This window comes from Papio anubis, chromosome 18 (genome assembly GCF_008728515.1).
Source record: "Papio anubis isolate 15944 chromosome 18, Panubis1.0, whole genome shotgun sequence".
Classification (NCBI taxonomy): Eukaryota; Metazoa; Chordata; class Mammalia; order Primates; family Cercopithecidae; genus Papio; species Papio anubis.
Window position 1 is genome coordinate 42,385,574 of NC_044993.1, and position 22,781 is coordinate 42,408,354.

Below are 22,781 nucleotides of genomic sequence, written 5' to 3' on the forward strand. Positions count from 1 at the left end.
GCTCGGCCACGCCCCCCGCACGACACTGTCGGGAGGCGCGCCTGCCGGAAGTGAGCGTGAGGGCGGCTTTCACCCTAGCTCCACTGTCTTTTTAGCGTCGGAAGGGCAGCCCTAGTGGGAGAGAGAAAAAGGATCCGGCAGCGGCTCTTACGCGTCCCGGGGCTGCTAGTCACTCTCTCGGCCGGTAACGCGGTGCTTTACGGCTGCCGTCAAGCGCGGCGCTGGGCCGGCGGGCGGGGGCCGAGGGGCTGCCATGGCGGCGGCGGGCCGGCTGCCGAGCTCCTGGGCGCTCCTGTCGCCGCTCCTCACGGGGCTTGCACTACTGGGAGTCGGGCCGGTCCCAGCGCGGGCGCTGCACAACGTCACGGCCGAGCTCTTTGGGGCCGAGGCCTGGGGCACCCTTGCGGCTTTCGGGGACCTCAACTCCGACAAGCAGACGGACCTCTTCGTGCTGCGGGAAAGTCAGTGCTTGCCGGGCCCTCCCTCTGTTCGCTGTCCGTGTGCCCCTCCCGGTGTTCCCTAAACCCATTGCCCAGTGGCCGGTCCTTTAGCATTTCCTGGCCTTTCTCTCCCAGCCCTGTGGCCTTCCCTTTAGCATTATTGACAGTTTGCCCTTTTGCACCACCCTTTCCAACCCCAAGTTCTGACCCAGCCACCCTACAGTTTGACCTACCCCCTGACAGCACCCCAGTTTTTTTTCTAAGAAGTCTGCAGCCTTCTCCCAGTCACCCTTCCCCCTCCTCCCTATGGAATAATTTGCCTTCCAAAGTGCTTCCTGATTCTTAGGAATCTTTGTAGCTTGCCTCAACGTTCGCTCCTAAGGCCCTCTCATTCCATTCTATTTTGCTTCCGTCTTCCTTCCCCGTTGATGAACAGGAAAAGGTGCAGCTTGACAATGTCTTCTCATAGGGGGCTTCTCCTTGCCTCCCCACCTACCTAATTCGCCCCCCCCCCCCCCCCCCCCCCCTTTGTCAAGGCCACAGCTTTCTTTGAAGCAAATGTACCCTTCCAAGGGCGTAAACACTCAACAGCTCACACAAGCATTTTGCAGGGACCACTGATAAAACCAATGCCTCCTTGGGAAAGCAGTCTCAAACTACAGAAATTTCTCTCTTGAGCTGCCTGTTCTTTCGTGTACACTTTCCTCACCTTGGTCATCACTTTAGTGTTCCAAGTCTCTACTTTCTTTGCTAACTTGTTCTTGGAAATTATTTCCTTTGACCATCATTAAACTAACTTTTTTATAAATCTTAATGCTGACAGTGGGCATTAGGGGGTCTTAGCGTTCTTGAGTACCTACAGAAGCAGGTGCTGCTTAAAGATCAATGCCACGAAGGAAGGAAGGAAGAGCTACTCAGAGCTTGTCTGACAGGATCCTGAACCAGACTTCTTGGGGCCCTTGCCAGGATGCAGGAGCCTCTTACGGACCCTGAATATTTTCCCAATCTTTTTGACTCCTCATTTTGCAATGTACTGCCAAAAACTTGTTGCCACTCTGTCCAAACTGGATACAGAGAGTAGCATTGACTTTAAAGATGGCCTGTGTTTGATTAAACAATTCCAAAAGTCTGTCTCAATGAGTGCTAATTGAGCTCCAAGAATGTGTCAGCCTCTAGAGGATGGCCCAATAGGAGAAGGGTCTTGGAGGATTCAGCGTTTTATGCTCACATGCTTAATTATGTCCTTGTCAGATATCTACAATGGGAGTCCCTGCATCTTTGGTGTGATGCATCTGTGTAATGAACCAAACAGCCTTACAAGAGGCAGCATTGCTAGATTCGGGGAAGACAAGTCTTGACATGTAGTATAGTTATAAGGCATCTTCTTTATATGGTTCTTTTAAGTCAACCAATCTGACTCCTTGCAGAATCCACTGGCTTCAGTTTCTCTTGATCAGCTGCTTTTTCCCATGTTCATCCTTTCTATTCCTCTGCTACTTTGAACATTGAACTTGTGATACAGTGTTAGGCCTCTCCATTGGCCTAGTGGAACTATCCTTGAGAGGGCAGATGAACTGGAGTAGAATAAAAGTTTTCTTGTTGAAAACAGTGCCCAGAAACCTTCTTATAACCACTGATGGGGTATCTTACCAAGAAACATTTTTCTAATATCATATATTTGTTTCCTTTAGGAAACGACTTAATCGTCTTTTTGGCAGACCAGAATGCACCCTATTTTAAACCTAAAGTAAAGGTATCTTTCAAGTAAGTACAAATATGATTATTTTGATAAAACATTAGTCACTAATGTAATAATGGATATGCCGTAGCTGATTGGATTGTCTTTAAAGTCAGCCTTACCTGTAATGTTGGGATGCAAAACCACTAGTTGTGAGATATGAGTAGGAAGTGATTTTTTTGGAAAAATAGTGAAAATACCAAAGTTTAAAAATGACTTTAAAGAAATAAATTTAAGTAGATCCAGGTTTGTTTCTATATAAACACCCTTTATTTCCTTGCAATCTCATACCCCTTCTTGAATGTGTCTCGTTCTGTGCCTCATCTTGAGGGAGCAGTTACTCACAGTAGTCTCATTGTGTTAGCCATGTGTTGTGTTTTGTGGAAGAGTGGCCTATTTTGCAGTGGGGAAAAAGTCAGTGTTCTAATTTTTTTTTGTTTAATTGACTGATAGATGGTGAGTTTTTAAGGTTGACTTGGAAAGAATTCAAGTTTGGTTATCTGAATCTTTTAAATGTTCAAGTAATAGTTATTTTTCTTTTCTGTGGTTGGCATTACATGAAACAGTGACCACTCCCACACCTCTACCTCCATGATAGTGACCCAACACAGTTTTGAAACTACATTCATTTGAAACTACAAACTACATTTGGAGCAAGCATTTGTGACAGTCTGAATTCAAGCAAGAAGAGATGGGTCAGTGCAGGCCAAAGGGGCAGCTTCCAGAGTCGTGGAACTTGAGCTTGACCTTAGTATAAGTAAAAAGTTAGATGAAGACTTTCAACTTTGGGGACAGAGCATTTATAAGAGATAAAAGTAACAACAGCATGTTGTGAATAGGAGGTAGAAAGATCTGCCTGACAAAAGTGGAAGGTACACTTCAGGGAGTTAAGGACTAAACATGAGATAAGAAGCTTTCATGAGACTGGTAGCCTTCAGAAATATCAAAAAGACTTTGAACGCAGTCCCATTAGAAGAGGGGAATCATCAGGTCCTTGTGCAAATGAGAGATGATGAAAACAGTATTTTAAATTGATTTCCTTGTAAACTAGGTCCAGAATGAATTGGTTTATAGAAGATTACAAGACTACTTAGGAAACTGTTTTTAAAAAGTCCCTGTGTGGACTAATTAGTTCTCAGACTCTACAGTATTTTAAGTAAACTCAAACTCATGTTAAAAAAAAATGGCCTTGAACAAGAACTTTGAGGGGAAAGTTATAAATGGATAAACAGGAACTTATTTCCCTTGAGAAGTGTTCCTGGGTAGTGAATGTCAGCATGCTTGGAGTGGGGAAGAAACTGAAGTTGATGAGTGTATATGAGAAGTGGACTAACTGCATAGAGGTGATTTTTTTTCTGATTAGAAATTAAGGAAATTTAAAGGATGTAAATGGCATATGTTCTGATAAGTTAAAACAAATATTCCAATTAAATTTTTAATGAATGCAATGTACTTTCAAAACTTAGAAACTCTTGTTTGTGTTTTAATTTAGAATATTTTTCAAAGGAAAAATAATCTGTTCTTCACCCTTATACTCCCCCACACCCATATTTCTCTCTCAGATGCAACCACTTTTAAAACCTGTAGCTGGCCGGGCGCGGTGGCTCAAGCCTGTAATCCCAGCACTTTGGGAGGCCGAGACGGGCGGATCACGAGGTCAGGAGTTCGAGACCATCCTGGCTCACACGGTGAAACCCCCTCTCTACTAAAAAATACGAAAAACTAGCCGGGCGAGGTGGCAGGCGCCTGTAGTCCCGGCTACTCGGGAGGCTGAGGCAGGAGAATGGCGTAAAAACCCGGGAGGCGGAGCTTGCAGTGAGCTGAGATCCGGCCACTGCACTCCAGCCTGGGCGACACAGCGAGACTCCGTCTCAAAAAAAAAAAAAAAAAAAAAAAAACCTGTAGCTGATTCTTCTAGTGTTTATTACCATATTTTAAAATAAAATTTTACACTAATTTCTTGAATTATCGTTGTTATTCATTTCTTGTTTTTTATTAACTTAATTTATCTACATTGTCCCTGTGTAGTTAAATCATAATTTTTTGTTGAATCAGTAATCATTGTTTACATTTTAACCATGTAGTGTCTATGTACTTCAAAACCAAATAATGTACAGTATTTTTTTTTTTTTTTTGAGACGGAGTCTCACTCTGTTGCCCTGGCTGGAGTGCAGTGGCATCATCTCAGCTCACTGCAACCTTCGCCTCCCGGGTTCAAGCGATTCTCCCGCCTCAGTCTCCTAAGTAGCTGGGATTACAGGCACCTGCCACCATTCCTGGCTAATTTTTTGTATTTTTAGTAAAGACTGGATTTCACCATATTGGCCAGGCTGGTCTCAAACTCCTGACCTCAGGTGATCCACCCACCTTGGCCTCCCAACGTGCTGGGACAGTATTTAATTTTTTGTGCAGCTTGCCCTGCTGGGATAAATGATTGCTTTTTAAAAAATAGATTGCATAGTTTTCTATGTACATATCCTTAATTTATTTGCAGATATTCTGTCATATCTACCATATACCTATCATGCATTTTTCTTTTTCCCATTGGATCCTCTGCATTGCTATCCAGTCTGGATTCATTCTCCAGGCCTTTTGCAGACTTACTCTATGGGGAATTTCCCCATTTAAAAAAAGAAATTTCCTCGTTTACTTCACGGGGCTGTGTCCTCCAGGAAATTCCTGAGAAAGGATGCATGATAAGTCCTGTTATGTCTAAAACCTTTTTCTACCCACTTTTTATTTTTTATTTTTTTTTAGAGACAGAGTCTCGCTCTGTCTCCCAGGCTGGAGTGCAGTGGCGCGATCTCAGCTCACTGCAACCTCTGCCTCCCTGGTTCTAGCAGTTCTCCTGCCTCAGCCTCCTGAGTAGCTGGGACTACAGGTGCACAGTACCACGCCTGGCTAATTTTTTTGTATTTTAGTAGAGATGGGATTTCACTGTGTTGCCCAGGCTGGTCTCAAACTCCTGAGCTCAGGCAATCTACCCGCCACGGCCTCCCAAAATGCTAGGATTACAGGCTTGAGCCACCACGCCCAGCCTCTACCCGCTCTTAACACTGTAATTAGCTTATTGTGTTCTAGCTTCATGGGTTGCTGTTTTAAAATTCAATCCTATTATTTCTCCTAATCTTTTAAATGTAAATTGTTTTAATTTTGGAAGCTATTGGAGTCTCTTCTTTTTCCATTTTGTTCTGATTTCATAATGATGTGCTTTGGTATAGATTTGTTTTTCTTTTTTGATAAAGACAGGGTCTTTGTCACCCAGGTGACAAAGGAGTGCAGTCACATGATCATAGCTCACTGTAACCACATAATCCTGGGCTGGAGCTGTCCACCCACCTTCGCCTCCCAAAGTGCTGCAATTACAGGAATGATTATTCTTTACTTATTATGCTAGGCATTACGTGGGCCCTTTCCAGCTGGAGACCTCTATCCTTGGGGGCATTTTGAAACTCTTGCATTATTAAATATTTCTTTGAAAAATTTTTTTGTTTGTCTCTTTTAGGAATGCCTATCAATTGATTATTAGTCTTCCTGGGTTCATCCTTTGTTCCTTTATCTTATCTGTTTCTTATTTTTATCATTTTGTTTTGTTTTGTTTTGTTTTGTTTTCCTTTGCAGGAGGTTTTCTCAACTTTCTCTTCTAAATTCTAAGTCCTTTTTTTTTTTTTTTTTTTTTTTTTTTTTGACATGGAGTCTCATTCTGTTGCCCAGGCTAGATAGAGTGCATTGGCCTAATCTCACTGCAACCTCCACCTCCTGGGTTCAAGCGATTCTCCTGCCTCAGCCTCCCAAGTAGCTGGGATTAGAGATGCACACCACCATGCCTGCTACTTTTTGTATTTTTAATAGTGATGGGGTTTCAGCATGTTGGCCAGGCTGTTCTCAAATTCCTGACCTCAAGTGATCCGTCCACCTCCACCTCCCAAAGTGTTGGAATTACAGGCATGAACCACCACGCCCAGCCAGGTGTCACATTTTTAATTTCCGAGATTTTTTGTTTTGTTTTGTTTTCTTACTGATGTTTTACGATCATTCTTATGATGTCTTTTAGCATACTGTTTTTCTTTATATATATATACTTTTTTCTCTTTTCTAAAGTGTAATTTTGAAGTTTTCTTTTGTTGCATTAGCTCTGTTTTCTTCAGGTTCCTTATTGCTATTTGTTTTAGCTCTCTTTAATAGTCAAAAGTTTTCTTCAGAAGGCAAAAGGCAGGTGTCTACTCATATTTCCAAGTAAGGTGCTAAAGAAATAATTGGAAATGCATTGCCTAGTGGGACTTGTCTACTATCTTTTGCCCTGCATGTATGTTCTTGATGGACTAACATTCTAGAAATAGGTAGAGCTGTGGGCAAGTGTTAAATTGTTCCTTTTGTAGACTTTTAGTTAACTCCTGTGTTTAGCTTAAGGCCAAAACCTTACCCGTTACTGTAACTTAAATCCTTAATTCCTGAGACTTTCAAGAAATGCACCACTTGGTTCTTACCTTGCTGAGTGAGAGGGAGAAAGGACTGCCATTGATGCATTAAGAAAGTATTTTTCTATAGTCTACTTGGAAATTTGTTGTCTTGCTATTTGATCTGAGTAGTATTAAATATAAAATGAATTTAAGGCCTACTTTTTGCTTGGGTCACTCAGACAACAAGACTGCCGGATGTTAAGTTTTCAAGATTCATATAAATAATTTTAGAATTATTTTGTTAATAAAAATATATCACTACCTATGACAAGGGAAAAAATAAAAATATGTGTATAAAATTAGATATATATGTTTGGATGCTGTATTGATTGCCAAGTTTGGAAAAAAAAATCCATTCTTTACTAGCTTTCAGAAATAAAATGATTTTTTAATTTTTACTATAAATTTTGAATTTATGTTAAAATCTAAACTAAATATTTTATAAGTAATATCTTTTAATTGAAAAAATCCCAGTGATATTGCTTACTGCTTTACAATTATGAGCCTCCAGTTGTTAGAAACACCATCCGAATGTCTTAGTGTCCTTGACAAAGGAACTATATAGAAGGACTATACTAGCCATTGCTTGAACATAATAAACACGTTTTCTCTTGACATATTTCAGTTTTCTCTTGTTTCTTGAGACTATTCTGCATTCATTCTGAACTCTTTTGTAGACCAAAGAGGTCTAAATACATCTGGGGTGAAAAGATAGGAAAGAGAAGGCAATCGGTCAGTTATGTGAAGTTTTAAGTTTTTCATTCAAAATATTTTTTTATGGTAGAAATACAGAGTTGTCCTTTTCCATTACAACTTGTCTGATATTTGTAAATGCTTGTTTCTTTTAGGAATCACAGTGCATTGATAACAAGTGTAGTCCCTGGGGATTATGATGGAGATTCTCAAATGGATGTCCTTCTGACATATCTTCCCAAAAATTATGCCAAGAGTGAATTAGGAGCTGTTATCTTCTGGGGACAAAATCAAACATTAGGTGAATTTGTTTTAAAATTTTTAATATTTATCATTGAATATGAAGGTAAATGTAACAAAATATTGTTCTGAAATCAGTTCAAAAATACTGTTCTTGGGTGTCAATAATTGTAAAAACTTTTTTCAAAGTTTATTTGCTGATTTTTCTTTTTCAACCCTGAACTGGGCAGGGGTCACTTCTACTAACAAACTTCACTCTTACTAGCTTAAAGAGGACAGAGATTTATTAAAGGGTTTTAATGGCTCACAGAATTATTGGGATGGCTAAAGAATAAGCTTTCAGGAGCAATCCCAGTATCATCAGAAAAGCTTCTGCCTCTTTCCACTATCAGAAGTGGCTAGTTACACAACTGCTGCCAGAATGATGCTTGCTGTGCCTGCAGTGATTTCTCCTAGCAAAATGAATGCTGCACCTGGTCTCTTGATACTCCCAAATTCAGTGAGCAGACACAGATAGAAATAGCAGAGAAACAGCCTTTGCCTCATTCATGCCTTTAAGACTCACAGTGTATCTGATTGGCAAGGCTTAACTTTTATTCAGCATCTCAGATGCAACGATATCTGGAAAATGCTATTTTTGGTTTCTAGTCTCCTCAGCACAGGAAAGCACAACAAAGTTGAAGTATAGTTGGAGAGTCAGTCTACCTTCCCTAGTCGCAAATCATCAAGCCATATCTGAAAAGCCAATTAGTTATACCTAAATAGGCAACTTTGTTCATGGAGTCAAATTTCAGTCGTGTTGTCTGCACCATTTGGGAATGTAAACAGTAACCTCAATACATTATATTCATTAAATCAATAAATATTTACAGAAGGAGTACCATGTACAAAGCTTGTATATAAGCATGTACATTTTAGAGCCAGGAAGTTTTGCATATATGGCCTTTTTTACACAAAATCCTTGTTAATTGTCAGCCTCTCTAGTACTAAATTGTGTAAAGACAAAGACTCAGCTAGCAAATATTTAGATGCATACCTCAAAAGGAAGTTATTGTAATGCTAGTCTTCACTGTAGAATGTACTTCCCAATATTTTGTCTTTGCAAGCTTGTTCATTTGAACTAGATTTATACTATCTCTTTAATAATAATAGTTGGAATAAATTAGAGATAAATCTTGAAAAGAGTAGAAGAATATTTTTTCCTAAGTGTAGATATCAAAAGTAATATAAAAAGACTGCTATATATCTTTTTGCAGATCCTAACAATATGACCATACTCAATAGGACTTTTCAAGATGAGCCACTAATTATGGAGTAAGTATGTGCTTGCTTCCTTTGAAATGATTTTAAACTTTTTTTTTTTTTTTTAATTATTATACTTTAAGTTCTAGGGTACATGTGCATAACGTGCAGGTTTGTTACATATGTATACTTGTGCGATGTTGGTGTGCTGCACCCATCAACTCGTCAGCACCCACCAACTCCTCATTTACATCAGGTATAACTCCCAGTGCAATCCCTCTCCCCTCCCCCCTCCCCATGATAGGCCCCGGTGTGTGATGTTCCCCTTTCCGAGTCCAAGTGATCTCATTGTTCAGTTCCCACCTATGAGTGAGAACATGCGGTGTTTGGTTTTCTGTTCTTGTGATAGTTTGCTGAGAATGATGGTTTCCAGCTGCATCCATGTCCCTACAAAGGACACAAACTCATCGTTTTTTATGGCTGCATAGTATTCCATGGTGTATATGTGCCACATTTCCTTAATCCAGTCTGTCACTGATGGACATTTGGGTTGATTCCAAGTCTTTGCTATTGTGAATAGTGCCGCAATAAACATACGTGTGCATGTGTCTTTATAGCAGCATGATTTATAATCGTTTGGGTATATACCCAGTAATGGGATGGCTGGGTCATATGGTACATCTAGTTCTACATCCTTGAGGAATCGCCATACTGTTTTCCATAATGGTTGAACTAGTTTACAATCCCACCAACAGTGTAAAAGTGTTCCTATTTCTCCACATCCTCTCCAGCACCTGTTGTTTCCTGACTTTTTAATGATCGCCATTCTAACTGGTGTGAGATGGTATCTCATTGTGGTTTTGATTTGCATTTCTCTGATGGCCAGTGACGATGAGCATTTTTTCATGTGCCTGTTGGCTGTATGAATGTCTTCTTTTGAGAAATGTCTGTTCATATCCTTTTCCCACTTTTTGATGAGGTTGTTTGTTTTTTTTCTTGTAAATTTGTTTGAGTTCTTTGTAGGTTCTGGATATTAGCCCTTTGTCAGATGAGTAGATTGCAAACATTTTCTCCCATTCTATACGTTGCCTGTTCACTCTGATGGTAGTTTCTTTTGCTGTGCAGAAGCTCTTTAGTTTAATGAGATCCCATTTGTCAATTTTGGCTTTTGCTGCCGTTGCTTTTGGTGTTTTAGACATGAAGTCTTTGCCCATGCCTATGTCCTGAATGGTACTACCTAGGTTTTCCTCTAGGATTTTTATGGTATTAGGTCTAACATTTAAGTCTCTAATCCATCTTGAATTAATTTTCGTATAAGGAGTAAGGAAAGGATCCAGTTTCAGCTTTCTACTTATGGCTAGCCAATTTTCCCAGCACCATTTATTAAATAGGGAATCCTTTCCCCATTTCTTGTTTCTCTCAGGTTTGTCAAAGATCAGATGGCTGTAGTTGTGTGGTATTATTTCTGAGGACTCTGTTCTGTTCCATTGGTCTGTATCTCTGTTTTGGTACCAGTACCATGCTGTTTTGGTTACTGTAGCCTTGTAGTATAGTTTGAAGTCAGGTAGCGTGATGCCTCCAGCTTTGTTCTTTTGACTTAGGATTGTCTTGGCAATGCAGGCTCTTTTTTGGTTCCATATGAACTTTAAAGCAGTTTTTTCCAATTCTGTGAAGAAAGTCATTGGTAGCTTGATGGGGATGGCATTGAATCTATAAATTACCTTGGGCAGTATGGCCATTTTCACGATATTGATTCTTCCTATCCATGAGCGTGGTATGTTCTTCCATTTGTTTGTGTCCTCTTTTATTTCACTGAGCAGTGGTTTGTAGTTCTCCTTGAAGAGGTCCTTTACATCCCTTGTAAGTTGGATTCCTAGGTATTTTATTCTCTTTGAAGCAATTGTGAATGGAAGTTCATTCATGATTTGGCTCTCTGTTTGTCTGTTACTGGTGTATAAGAATGCTTGTGATTTTTGCACATTAATTTTGTATCCTGAGACTTTGCTGAAGTTGTTTATCAGCTGAAGGAGATTTTGGGCTGAGACAATGGGGTTTTCTAAATATACAATCATGTCATCTGCAAAGAGGGACAATTTGACTTCTTCTTTTCCTAACTGAATACCCTTGATTTCTTTCTCTTGCCTGATTGCCCTAGCCAGAACTTCCAACACTATGTTGAATAGGAGTGGTGAGAGAGGGCATCCCTGTCTTGTGTCAGTTTTCAAAGGGAATGCTTCCAGTTTTTGCCCATTCAGTATGATATTGGCTGTGGGTTTGTCATAAATAGCTCTTATTGTTTTGAGGGACGTTCCATCAATACCGAATTTATTGAGCGTTTTTAGCATGAAGGGCTGTTGGATTTTGTCAAAAGCCTTTTCTGCATCTATTGAGATAATCATGTGGTTCTTGTCTTTGGTTCTGTTTATATGCTGGATTATGTTTATTGATTTGCGAATGTTGAACCAGCCTTGCATCCCAGGGATGAAGCCCACTCGATCATGGTGGATAAGCTTTTTGATGTGCTGCTGGATTCGGTTAGCCAGTATTTTATTGAGGATTTTTGCATCGATGTTCATCAGGGATATTGGTCTAAAATTCTCTTTTTTTGTTGTGTCTCTGCCAGGCTTTGGTATCAGGATGATGTTGGCCTCATAAAATGAGTTAGGGAGGATTCCCTCTTTTTCTATTGATTGGAATAGTTTCAGAAGGAATGGTACCAGCTCCTCCTTGTACCTCTGGTAGAATTCGGCTGTGAATCCGTCTGGTCCTGGACTTTTTTTGGTTGGTAGGCTATTAATTATTACCTCAATTTCAGAGCCTGCTATTGGTCTATTCAGGGATTCAACTTCTTCCTGGTTTAGTCTTGGAAGAGTGTAAGTGTCCAGGAAATTATCCATTTCTTCTAGATTTTCCAGTTTATTTGCGTAGAGGTGTTTATAGTATTCTCTGATGGTAGTTTGTATTTCTGTGGGGTCGGTGGTGATATCCCCTTTATCATTTTTTATTGCGTCTATTTGATTCTTCTCTCTTTTCTTCTTTATTAGTCTTGCTAGCGGTCTATCAATTTTGTTGATCTTTTCAAAAAACCAACTTCTGGATTCATTGATTTTTTTGGAGGGTTTTTTGTGTCTCTATCTCCTTCAGTTCTGCTCTGATCTTAGTTATTTCTTGCCTTCTGCTAGCTTTCGAATGTGTTTGCTCTTGCTTCTCTAGTTCTTTTAATTGTGATGTTAGAGTGTCAATTTTAGATCTTTCCTGCTTTCTCTTGTGGGCATTTAGTGCTATAAATTTCCCTCTACACACTGCTTTAAATGTGTCCCAGAGATTCTGGTATGTTGTATCTTTGTTCTCATTGGTTTCAAAGAACATCTTTATTTCTGCCTTCATTTCGTTATGTACCCAGTAGTCATTCAGGAGCAGGTTGTTCAATTTCCATGTAGTTCAGTGGTTTTGATTGAGTTTCTTAGTCCTGAGTTCTAGTTTGATTGCACTGTGGTCTGAGAGACAGTTTGTTATAATTTCTGTTCTTGTACATTTGCTGAGAAGTGCTTTACTTCCAATTATGTGGTCAATTTTGGAGTAAGTGCGATGTAGTGCTGAGAAGAATGTATATTCTGTTGATTTGAGGTGGAGAGTTCTATAGATGTCTATTAGGTCTGCTTGCTGCAGAGATGAGTTCAATTCCTGGATATCTTTGTTAACTTTCTGTCTCGTTGATCTGTCTAATGTTGACAGTGGAGTGTTGAAGTCTCCCAGTATTATTGTATTATTGTATGGGAGTCTAAGTCTCTTTATAAGTCTCTAAGGACTTGCTTTATGAATCTGGGTGCTCCTGTATTGGGTGCATATATATTTAGGAATTGATCCCTTTACCATTATGTAATGGCCTTCTTTGTCTCTTTTGATCTTTGATGGTTTAAAGTCTGTTTTATCAGAGACTAGGATTGCAACCCCTGCTTTTTTTTGTTCTCCATTTGCTTGGTAAATCTTCCTGTATCCCTTTATTTTGAGCCTATGTATGTCTCTGCGTGTGAGATGGGTCTCCTGAATACAGCAGACTGATGGGTCTTGACTCTTTATCCAGTTTGCCAGTCTGTGTCTTTTAATTGGAGCATTTAGTCCATTTACATTTAAGATTAATATTGTTATGTGTGAACTTGATCCTGCCATTATGATATTAACTGGTTATTTTGCTCGTTAGTTGATGCAGTTTCTTCCTAGCCTCGATGGTCTTTACATTTTGGCATGTTTTTGCAATGGCTGGTACCGGTTGTTCCTTTCCATGTTGAGTGCTTCCTTCAGGGTCTCTTGTAAGGCAGGCCTAGTGGTGACAAAATCTCTAAGCATTTGCTTATCTGTAAAGGATGTTATTTCTCCTTCACTTATGAAACTTAGTTTGGCTGGATATGAAATTCTGGGTTAAAAATTCTTTTCTTTAAGAATGTTGAATATTGGCCCCCACTCTCTTCTGGCTTGGAGAGTTTCTGCCGAGAGATCTGCTGTGAGTCTGATGGGCTTCCCTTTGTGGGTAACCCGACCTTTCTCTCTGGCTGCCCTTAAGATTTTTTCCTTCATTTCAACTTTGGTGAATCTGGCAATTATGTGTCTTGGAGTTGCTCTTCTCGAGGAGTATCTTTGTGGCGTTCTCTGTATTTCCTGGATTTGAATGTTGGCCTGCCCTACTAGGTTGGGGAAGTTCTCCTGGATGATATCCTGAAGAGTGTTTTCCAACTTGGTTCCATTTTCCCCCTCACTTTCAGGCACCCCAATCAGACGTAGATTTGGTCTTTTTACATAATCCCATACTTCTTGCAGGCTTTGTTCATTTCTTTTTCTTCTTTTTTCTTTTCGTTTCTCTTCTCACTTCATTTCATTCATTTGATCCTCAATCGCTGATACTCTTTCTTCCAGTTGATCGAGTCGGTTACTGAAGCTTGTGCATTTGTCACGTATTTCTCGTGTCATGGTTTTCATCTCTTTCATTTCGTTTATGACCTTCTCTGCATTAATTAGTCTAGCCGTCAATTCTTCCACTTTTTTTTCAAGATTTTTAGTTTCTTTGCGCTGGGTACGTAATTCCTCCTTTAGCTCTGAGAAATTTGATGGACTGAAGCCTTCTTCTCTCATCTCGTCAAAGTCATTCTCCGTCCAGCTTTGATCCGTTGCTGGCGATGAGCTGCGCTCCTTTGCCGGGGGAGATGTGCTCTTATTTTTTGAATTTCCAGCTTTTCTGCCCTGCTTTTTCCCCATCTTTGTGGTTTTGTCTGCCTCTGGTCTTTGATGATGATGGTGACGTACTGATGGGGTTTTGGTGTAGGTGTCCTTCCTGTTTGATAGTTTTCCTTCTAACAGTCAGGACCCTCAGCTGTAGATCTGTTGGAGATTGCTTGAGGTCCACTCCAGACCCTGTTTGCCTGGGTATCAGCAGCAGAGGCTGCAGAGGATAGAATATTGCTGAACAGCGTGTGTACCTGTCTGATTGTTGCTTTGGAAGTTTCCTCCCAGGGGTGTACTCCACCCTGTGAGGTGTGGGGTGTCAGACTGCCCCTAGTGGGGTATGTCTCCCAGTTAGGCTACTCAGGGGTCAGGGACCCACTTGAGCAGGCAGTCTGTCCCTTCTCAGATATCAACCTCCGTGTTGGGAGATCCACTGCTCTCTTCAAAGCTGTCAGACAGAGTCGTTTGCGTCTGCAGAGGTTTCTGCTGCTTTTGTTATTGTTTACTGTGCCCTGTCCCCAGAGGTGGAGTCTACAGAGACAGGCAGGTTTCCTTGAGCTGCTGTGAGCTCCACCCAGTTCGAGCTTCCCAGCGGCTTTGTTTACCTACTTAAGCCTCAGCAATGGCGGGCGCCCCAGGCGCCCCTCCCCCAGCCTGGCTGCTGCCTTGCTGGTAGATCGCAGACTGCTGTGCTAGCAATGAGGGAGGCTCCGTGGGCGTGGGACCCTCCCGGCCAGATGTGGGATATAATCTCCTGGTGTGCCCGTTTGCTTAAAGCGCAGTATTGGGGTGGGAGTTACCCGATTTTCCAGGTGTTGTGTGTCTCAGTTACCCTGGCTAGGAAAAGGGATTCCCTTTCCCCTTGCGCTTCCCTGGCCCTGCTTCAGCTCTCGCTGGTCAGGCTGCAGCAGCTGACCAGCACCGATTGTCCGGCACTCCCTAGTGAGATGAACCCAGTGCCTCAGTTGAAAATGCAGAAATCACCGGTCTTCTGTGTCGCTCGCGCTGGGAGTTGGAGACTGGAGCTGTTCCTATTCGGCCATCTTGCTCCGCCCCGAAATGATTTTAAACTTAAACATAAAATAAAATCTTCACATAGGAAGCTACTTTGCTTAGTAATATAAACACTAAATTCACTCAGAGGCCTGTACCTTTGATTATATTGTATTTATTTGCCATCAGATAGGACAAAGAAAAATGAAATTTATTGTTTTGGAAAGAAGAGATTTGTGTTTTTGTTTCAGTAGCTTCAGATGTGTCCCTTATGGATCTATGCTGTCATTACTGAAAGAATTAAGATAGCTGTTTTTGAGTATAACTGTTATGTTTAGTATGTAGGATACAATTTCCTCTAGAAATTTAGAAAGATTCTTATATTAAGGAGAAATTTTTGTTCTTTTTATAACTCTTCCTTTGTGTTATTATTTATATTCTCAGTATAGACTCATGTACCAGGATAATTGATTTAAATAACTGATGTAAATTTGGATTTATAAATTTTTGACAGCGTATTTTGGTAGAGGTCGAGATCATTCCTGGGACTAGAGCAAAGTTTGACCACATTCTTTTTTCCAGTACTGCCTTTCTTACAGTTATTGAAATCATACCCATACAGCAGTGTGTCAGTGGCCATTAGAAGTCTGAACTGTAAATCCATCGATTAATCTTCTTAATGGTGCCCCGCTAGATTTCTTTCATAGTTGTGTATTTTTTCATTGTTGTTAAAATATTCAATGGCCAATATGAAGTTTTATACCAACTAGGATTATTTTTCTGGGTTATTTCTCCTAAGCCCATCTAAATAAATGAGTTGGCTTATGATTCTGAAGTAAGTTTCTAGGAATTAGTGCTATATCCTTATCATTCAAGGATAGTCTAGATAATGCAAAGATTACAGACATACCCAAAATCTCACAAAAAGAATCTTTCTTGCTCTTACTATATGTCCAGTGTGGGTCAACAACAGGCTCTGCTCTGTGCTGTTGCTTAGAGTCAGGCCATCTGAGACCCCACTGTCTTTGTAGCTAGTCCATCTGAATCACAATGTCTTCTCATTGCCATGGCAAGCCTGGAGAGGGCTGGAGGGGCCGGTAACAGAAATTATACACTTTGGTGTAAAAGTGACACATGTCACTTGTGCTGACATTTGACTTACTACTTATCACTAGATACTGGCAAGCATTGTAATGTCTACCACACTTTCCAAAAGTTATTGTTTCTTTTAAAGCTAAATTAGAAGTAAGAATTTAATGAAATAGCTGCTTATTGTTTTAATTTTTTTCAGTTTCAATGGTGATCTAATTCCTGATATTTTTGGTATCACAAATGAATCCAACCAGCCACAGATACTATTAGGAGGGTAAGTAAATATGATTTTAACTATGTAATTAATCATATATATTGCTGCTACTTTAACCATTGCAGAAAAAATAGTTCATTGGATATCTTTGTTTTTAAAGATTTTTAAATGGGCATTTGGTCTGTATATATAAGCTTTCTCAAATAGTTTGGATTTGGCCTGCAACTGGTTTCCAAGGGCCAGCTTAGTCCTTTTATCTCTTTGAAAATTAGAGATTGAAACTTTACAGGTCTCCATTTACATATTGGTTCATTAAATGTTTTTGAAATGTATAGATTTCACGTAAATAGGGAGGATACCCGCGGTCTTGAGTGGATCCTCCCTACCTTAGTCATGTTAGCTGCTAGACTTTAATTGATAAGATTTGTTTCTTTCTGTCATTTGTTCAGTGAGCGGTCAATAATGGTCTAGTAATGTAAGCCCTCCTCTAAGCTCTGGAAACTTGTCAGTGTATATACATTGTCCTTCACCAGTATGTGTGCTAGGCCTCTCTTACTACCTAAGTGTGCAATTCTTAGGGAAAAGTGCCTGGAATCTTGCAATTCCAAGATATCCATTGTAATTACTCTGGATTTAAATAGAACTGGTCTCGTAACACAAGAATTCATGATAGCAAGATACTTTTCATAAGATACCTTCAACCTGGTTAATTTTTTTCTGTATCTGATAAGATAAAGTTTAGTTCAAGAGTACAGAACACATTTATTTACTTTTTTGTCTTTCTGAAAAGACGAAGGACCACCCTTGTCAATCTGTCTTTCCTAGCTACTTGGAACTCTAGTGACTTTTCTCTTTGTGTTTTATAGAAGTAGTTTGTTTTTATGATTCATTTTTGAAATGTGATTTATAGGTATGCAGAGGAGTAAATTGTCAAAATTTAAGGTATTCTGAAGAGACACGTTCACATTTCCTATTACTTTTTCTGGTCTACGGCCATGCCACCCTGAATGCGCCCAATCTCTTCTGATCTTGGAAGCTAAGCAAGGTCAGACCTGGTTAGTGCTTGGTTGGGAGATCCCCCATTACTTTTTCTGTAGATTTTTAATAAAGAATATGGGCACTTTGATGCTAGTTATAGTGAACTTTGAAATCATTACTGTGAATCCTGAATGAGAAACCTGTTTTTTCTCCAAACTTTGAAAAATACCTTGAAGAGAGTCTTGCTTTAGAGACAAATTGGAAGGAGATCTTGATTTGCTTTTGTGGCCGTATCCAATAGGAATTGAGTGTAGGTGGGGTGCGGGGAAAACACAGGCCACTCCCCTCCGCCTCTGCACTCCTTCCACAGCAAATGGGGACTGCTCAGAAAACCCTGTCCTTTCTTTTCCTCTCTTCAAAGGCAGACATGTGATAGAGATTGTGGTGGCAACTTCTGGCCTGTTTTATTTTGTGGTAACTTCACTTTAGTCAGGGGAATAATTGGAATATCTTTAATCTGATGTAGTTTGACCTTTAGAAATTGAAAGTGAAACAGCTATTGTTGATAATTCACAAAGTATTAATGAAACTTCTATTACCTGTACATATTTTTTACTTAATCTGCGAGAAAACGATTTAGAATATTATGGGATAGTGCCATAGCTTCTTTATTTGTTCTTAATTCTGTATTAGATTTTTTTTCTCTACTTCATGAACAAGTTCAGATTTTAAAACATTATGCCTGAAGACATGTCCAACTTTATTTTTTATATGTTATATTCGATCCAATATACTACAGTAATAATACTCTGGTATTTTAGGATATCTGTCATTCGAACCTCAGTTACAAATTGAACAATAGTAGCTAACCATATCTAAGTGACAAGTTTGCATCTAAGATTTGTCCTGATGCCAGTTTGAAGATATATAAGCTGACAGAAGTTTGCATTGTTTAGAATGATTGCAGTCTAACAATGTTGTGGTTCAGACAACAGAAAGCTGAATATGCCCCTGTGGGAGCAAACATTAATATGTTACTAAAATATGAAAAATACATTTAAGCCATGTCAGTTTTATAAACAACAGATAAAATACGTGCATAGGTGCATAAGTGAAAAAGTCATCAGCATTGACATTTTGGGCTATTCACATGATCTTGATTGGCAGCCTAATCTTATTTATCAAGAAATCTACCTTTTACAATTTAAATATTATGCGTTATGGGTATGCCAAACCCAAGATTATCTTTAATTGAATTTGACCAGGACTTTGGTTTGGGAAGCATGCAATGATCTTTAAATTGAGTGTGAAATGCTTCTGTAGAATTATAGCAGAAAGCCCATGCTATAACCTGGCCTAGTGCAGACATGCAAATCTGAGATAGCAGAACCAGTTTGGCTGGACTAAAGGTGCAGATGATCAGTCTAAATAGCAGTGGTGATGAGCAGAAGAATTCCTTATAATTGGTACAGTGGGGTTATCTAACAGGAACAGGAAGGGCACTCACTGCATCTAATGAGGTTCAGGAGATAATTGAAGTGTGTTAAATGGTCAAAGGTGAGACTTTAGTTTGAGCTTCAACTTCACTTATAATGACTTGAAATAATGTAATAATGTGCCGTATTACTTAGAAATAACACCTAGCTATTAAGTGTCACAACTGCTTCTGCAGTGATGTGACGTTATTGTTAATGAGCATTTTCTATGAGGACATTGGAAACTGATGTTGGATACTCATTCAGAATATTGTTTTTAATGTTGAAATGTAAACACTTGTACCTGTAATTTTAGTCAAAACCAAATATAATGTTGGTCTGTCAAAATTTTCTGACTCACGTACTGAGTTCAAATACATTCTGGGTCAGGCCCAAGTTGTATAGTTGGAGATATTAATGTAGGTATGTGACAGATATATACTTTGCCGTACACTGTTTACATCACAAGTGATCGCATGAAAATATTGAATGTAGTATAAGTAGCACCGAAAGCAATCATTTTTAACTGTTGTGTGGGTGGATTTTGCCCCTCCATTATTTAAAAAAGCTGTATTCTCTATTTAAATGTAGTCAGCTACTATCAATCCAGAAGAAATAAATCTCCATTTTTCCATTTAGCCTTTCATATTTTCTTACATTATAACCAATGACTGATTTATTAAATCACCCTTCATTTTTACTGTTGATTTTGTTTGTTGATGCATTACAGAAAATATTATAAATATTTGTTTTAATGAAGTATGATATTGTATCACTTAAATCTATTGTTTAGTAAGAATATGAAAATTATGATGAGATTTATAACACAAAATAAAACCAAATAATACTCAAGGCAGCTTTTGACTTTGTAATCAGCATTAATACCCATAACAAAAAAAGATAACTTTGAGATGATTTATATTTTCTTCAAATTCCCCTGGCAGCACCCTCCCTCCCTCTCATGCCATACAACATTCATATTTTTAATACTGTTGCTAAAAGGAATCTATTAAAATCTGAGTGATCAGGTATTTTTTTCTAATCAGTATTTCCATGGAAACATTACGTCAGTTTTCTAACTTTTCTCTTTTCCTAAAGGAACTGTGCTATTAGAGATACATTAATTTCTTTTCCCAGTGTTTCTCACCCAGACCTTTTTTCTTTTCAAAGTTAAACTGCAGAAATAGTGAAAAACTTCTAGCAGATGACCTATGTGGTGGTTATTTCAAGTGGCATGTTCATTTCTTAAGGGTCTATAATTTTATTTCCTATAGTCCCGCCAGATGTGTTGGAGGGGTCAATTAAATCACCTCAGATTTTGACTTGAACTCAGGAGGCAGAGGTTGCAGTGAGCCGAGATCACACCACTGCACTTCAGCCTGGGTGACAGCAGAGTGAGACTTTGTCTCAAAAACAATAAATAAATAAATAAATAATAAATAAATAAAAATTTAAAAATTAATTACCTCAGATTTCCTGGCAACTTATACTGCTTTATTTTATGTTCTGATTGGTAGTATTATATTTAAGTGAAATTGTTTGTTTCTAAGTAAATGGTTTTAAGATGTTATCAAAATTTACTCACCTTGCTTTTAGTTAAATCTTAATAATTTTTAGATGTATATTTGTAATTATTCAGAAAGATCAGCTTCTTTTGAGAAAAGTATAGTGTTATAGTTTCTGTGCAAAAAAAATTGATAGTAACATTTCCTTTTATTGGCATATATTAAAACTTTGTTTCCTTGTTCAGGGAGAAACCATTTTACTTTATTTCATTACTGTTAATACTTGTGTATGTATTGAAACTAGTATAGGCTAGGGGCAGTGACTCATGCCTATGATCCCAGCACTTTGGGAGAATGAGGCAAGAGGATCACCTGAGCCCCCCCAGGAGTTCAAGACCAGCCTGGGCAACATAGGGAGACCCCATCTCTACATACAAAAAAAAAAACGAAAAAAGTAATCCGGCATGATGGTGCGCTCCTGTGGTCCCAGCTGCTTGGGAGGCTAAAGTGAGAAGATTGTTGATCCAGGGAAGTTGAGGCTGCAGTGAGCCTTGATTGCACCACTGCACTATAGCCTAGGCGACAGAGTGAGACCCTATCTCAAAAAAAAAAAAAAAAAGAAAAAAACTAGTATAGTTAAAAAAGCCATGTATATAGCAGTTTTTGAGTAAGATTAGTATATATTACCATTTCAATTTAGGGTGAAATGAATCAGAATCATAATTTCTGAAAATATAGATTAAGTCCTCTTTCATTAGATTCCAGTTGCATTTTTTCAAAGTGTATATAAACTGTTGAAAATGCTTTGCAAATACTTGATTTTTACCCCGGAGGTCTAAGCTCTGAGTTCCAGTTCCTGAGTGAGTTTCACAGTAGTCCTGAATGTAGGTGTGTGTTCAACTGTGGGACGCATGCTTCTTTTCAGACTGCCTGTTCTTCCACTGTATTTGCCTGTCTTAGGAGTCGGTGCTATCTCTTAGGTGTCATGTTACTTTTGCACACCCTAGGAAGGTAGGAGTATTGGGCAAAGTATAAACATGACAAAGAAATCTTCATATTTTCTCTTATGCAAGAAATCTTCATATTTTCTCTTATGTACTTGAGACATTATTGCTGAAAAGTCCTTAAGATTTATCCAGAACCGCACCTTTTTGTTCTCATTGAGGCCCAGAGTGAGTGATTCATGAGGAATTTACCCAGGTGACTTTGTTCTCTAGTGATGCTTTTCCCAGTCTTCTCCTGTATATCTTGCAGAAGAGGCACACCACGGAATTGTACAGCTTTTCTGTCCCTTTGGAGGCTCAGAGTTGGATGGGGAACGAAGAGGACAAAGAGTATCTCAGACAAGCTTGTTGTTGTTTCATTAAATGTTTATTAAGTAACTCTGAGGTTGGCACTTAAAATCAGTTGCCTCTTTTTTTTTCTTTCTTACAACAGATAGCTTGTGTGACTAACAGTGACTGAAGAGTCTAATTCAAAGGTTAAGGGACTACCACAAGCTCACAAATGTGTAAATAAATGCTAAATCTGGGAATTGAATCTGGATCATCCAAGTTCTAAAACCTGTGCTTTTGCCTTCATTCTTGTACCATCATTACCATCATTATCATAGTCACTGGGGGCCTTTAGTGGTGCTCCTTCATATGACCTCCCCCTCTCTCTCCATGGCTAGCTTGGACTTCATAATGGATGCTTTTTAGGAAGCATTCCATGAAATGTAGCCAGAAACTGCGTCTCTTAAGACCCAATCCTGGAAGTTAAACAAGTGTCATTTATTTTATATTCTATTGGTCAGAATAGGTCATGGGACTAGCTAAAATTCAGTGGAGTTAGTAGATTAATATAGACTCTACCTCCTGATATAGGCATGGCAAAATTGAATGCGAAAGAGCATGTGAGATGAGAAATAATGTGACCATCTTTGAAAACACAACATAGTAGCCTGTGTTTATTTACTTTACCATAAGTAAAGACTTGCAAAGGAATATAGAAATACAGATCATTTTAAGCATGTCAGCTTCTAGAATCTCAGGCTTCATAGGTGTTCTTAGCTAAAATTGATGTGCCCGAGAATGTACCTATTTTCACTGTAACTTTCTCCTTCACATGAGACTGCCATCTTCCTTGAATTTCCTAAATCTTACTAATGGTGATTTGCTGGGTTGTAAAAACCCATAAATATCAAACACAGGGGAAATCTTTTTTGTTTTTTTTGAGATGGAGTCTCGCTCTCCCAAAGTGCTGGGATTACAGGCATGAGCCACCACGCCCGGCCTGGGGAATCTCTTTTTTTTTTTTTTTTCACTTTGAAAAATATATATTTACAGGAACAATTCCCCATTCTCTGGGACTCTTTAGAAAAAAAAAAAGGTCCATTTTGGGGAAGTGAAACAAACAGTGGAGATGAGTGTAGCACCGTCCCCCAAATCACCAACCCCCAGGTCCCAAGGCCTGGGCTGGGCCAGCGCTAACAGGTGAGCCCAGGAGTCTTTTG

At 39.2% G+C, this 22,781-nt stretch overlaps 1 protein-coding gene across 2 annotated transcripts; it reads left to right on the plus strand.

Annotated features, from left to right (window-relative positions):
* Positions 1–36: 36 nt before the first annotated feature.
* On the plus strand, positions 37–21,747 carry LOC116271229 (T-cell immunomodulatory protein-like). 2 transcript variants are annotated; one of them, XM_031657929.1, is made up of 6 exons: positions 37–461; positions 2,132–2,204; positions 7,487–7,632; positions 8,828–8,885; positions 16,315–16,389; positions 21,725–21,747. In XM_031657929.1, exons 1-6 carry the CDS (start codon positions 254–256, stop codon positions 21,726–21,728), a joined length of 564 nt encoding a protein of 187 aa, XP_031513789.1. In that variant the 5' UTR covers positions 37–253; the 3' UTR covers positions 21,729–21,747. The 2 variants fall into 2 exon arrangements, with proteins under 2 accessions (XP_031513789.1, XP_031513788.1); XM_031657928.1 differs by lacking the exon at positions 21,725–21,747 and adding an exon at positions 21,542–21,684 and having other exon boundaries at positions 89–461.
* Positions 21,748–22,781: the final 1,034 nt, after the last annotated feature.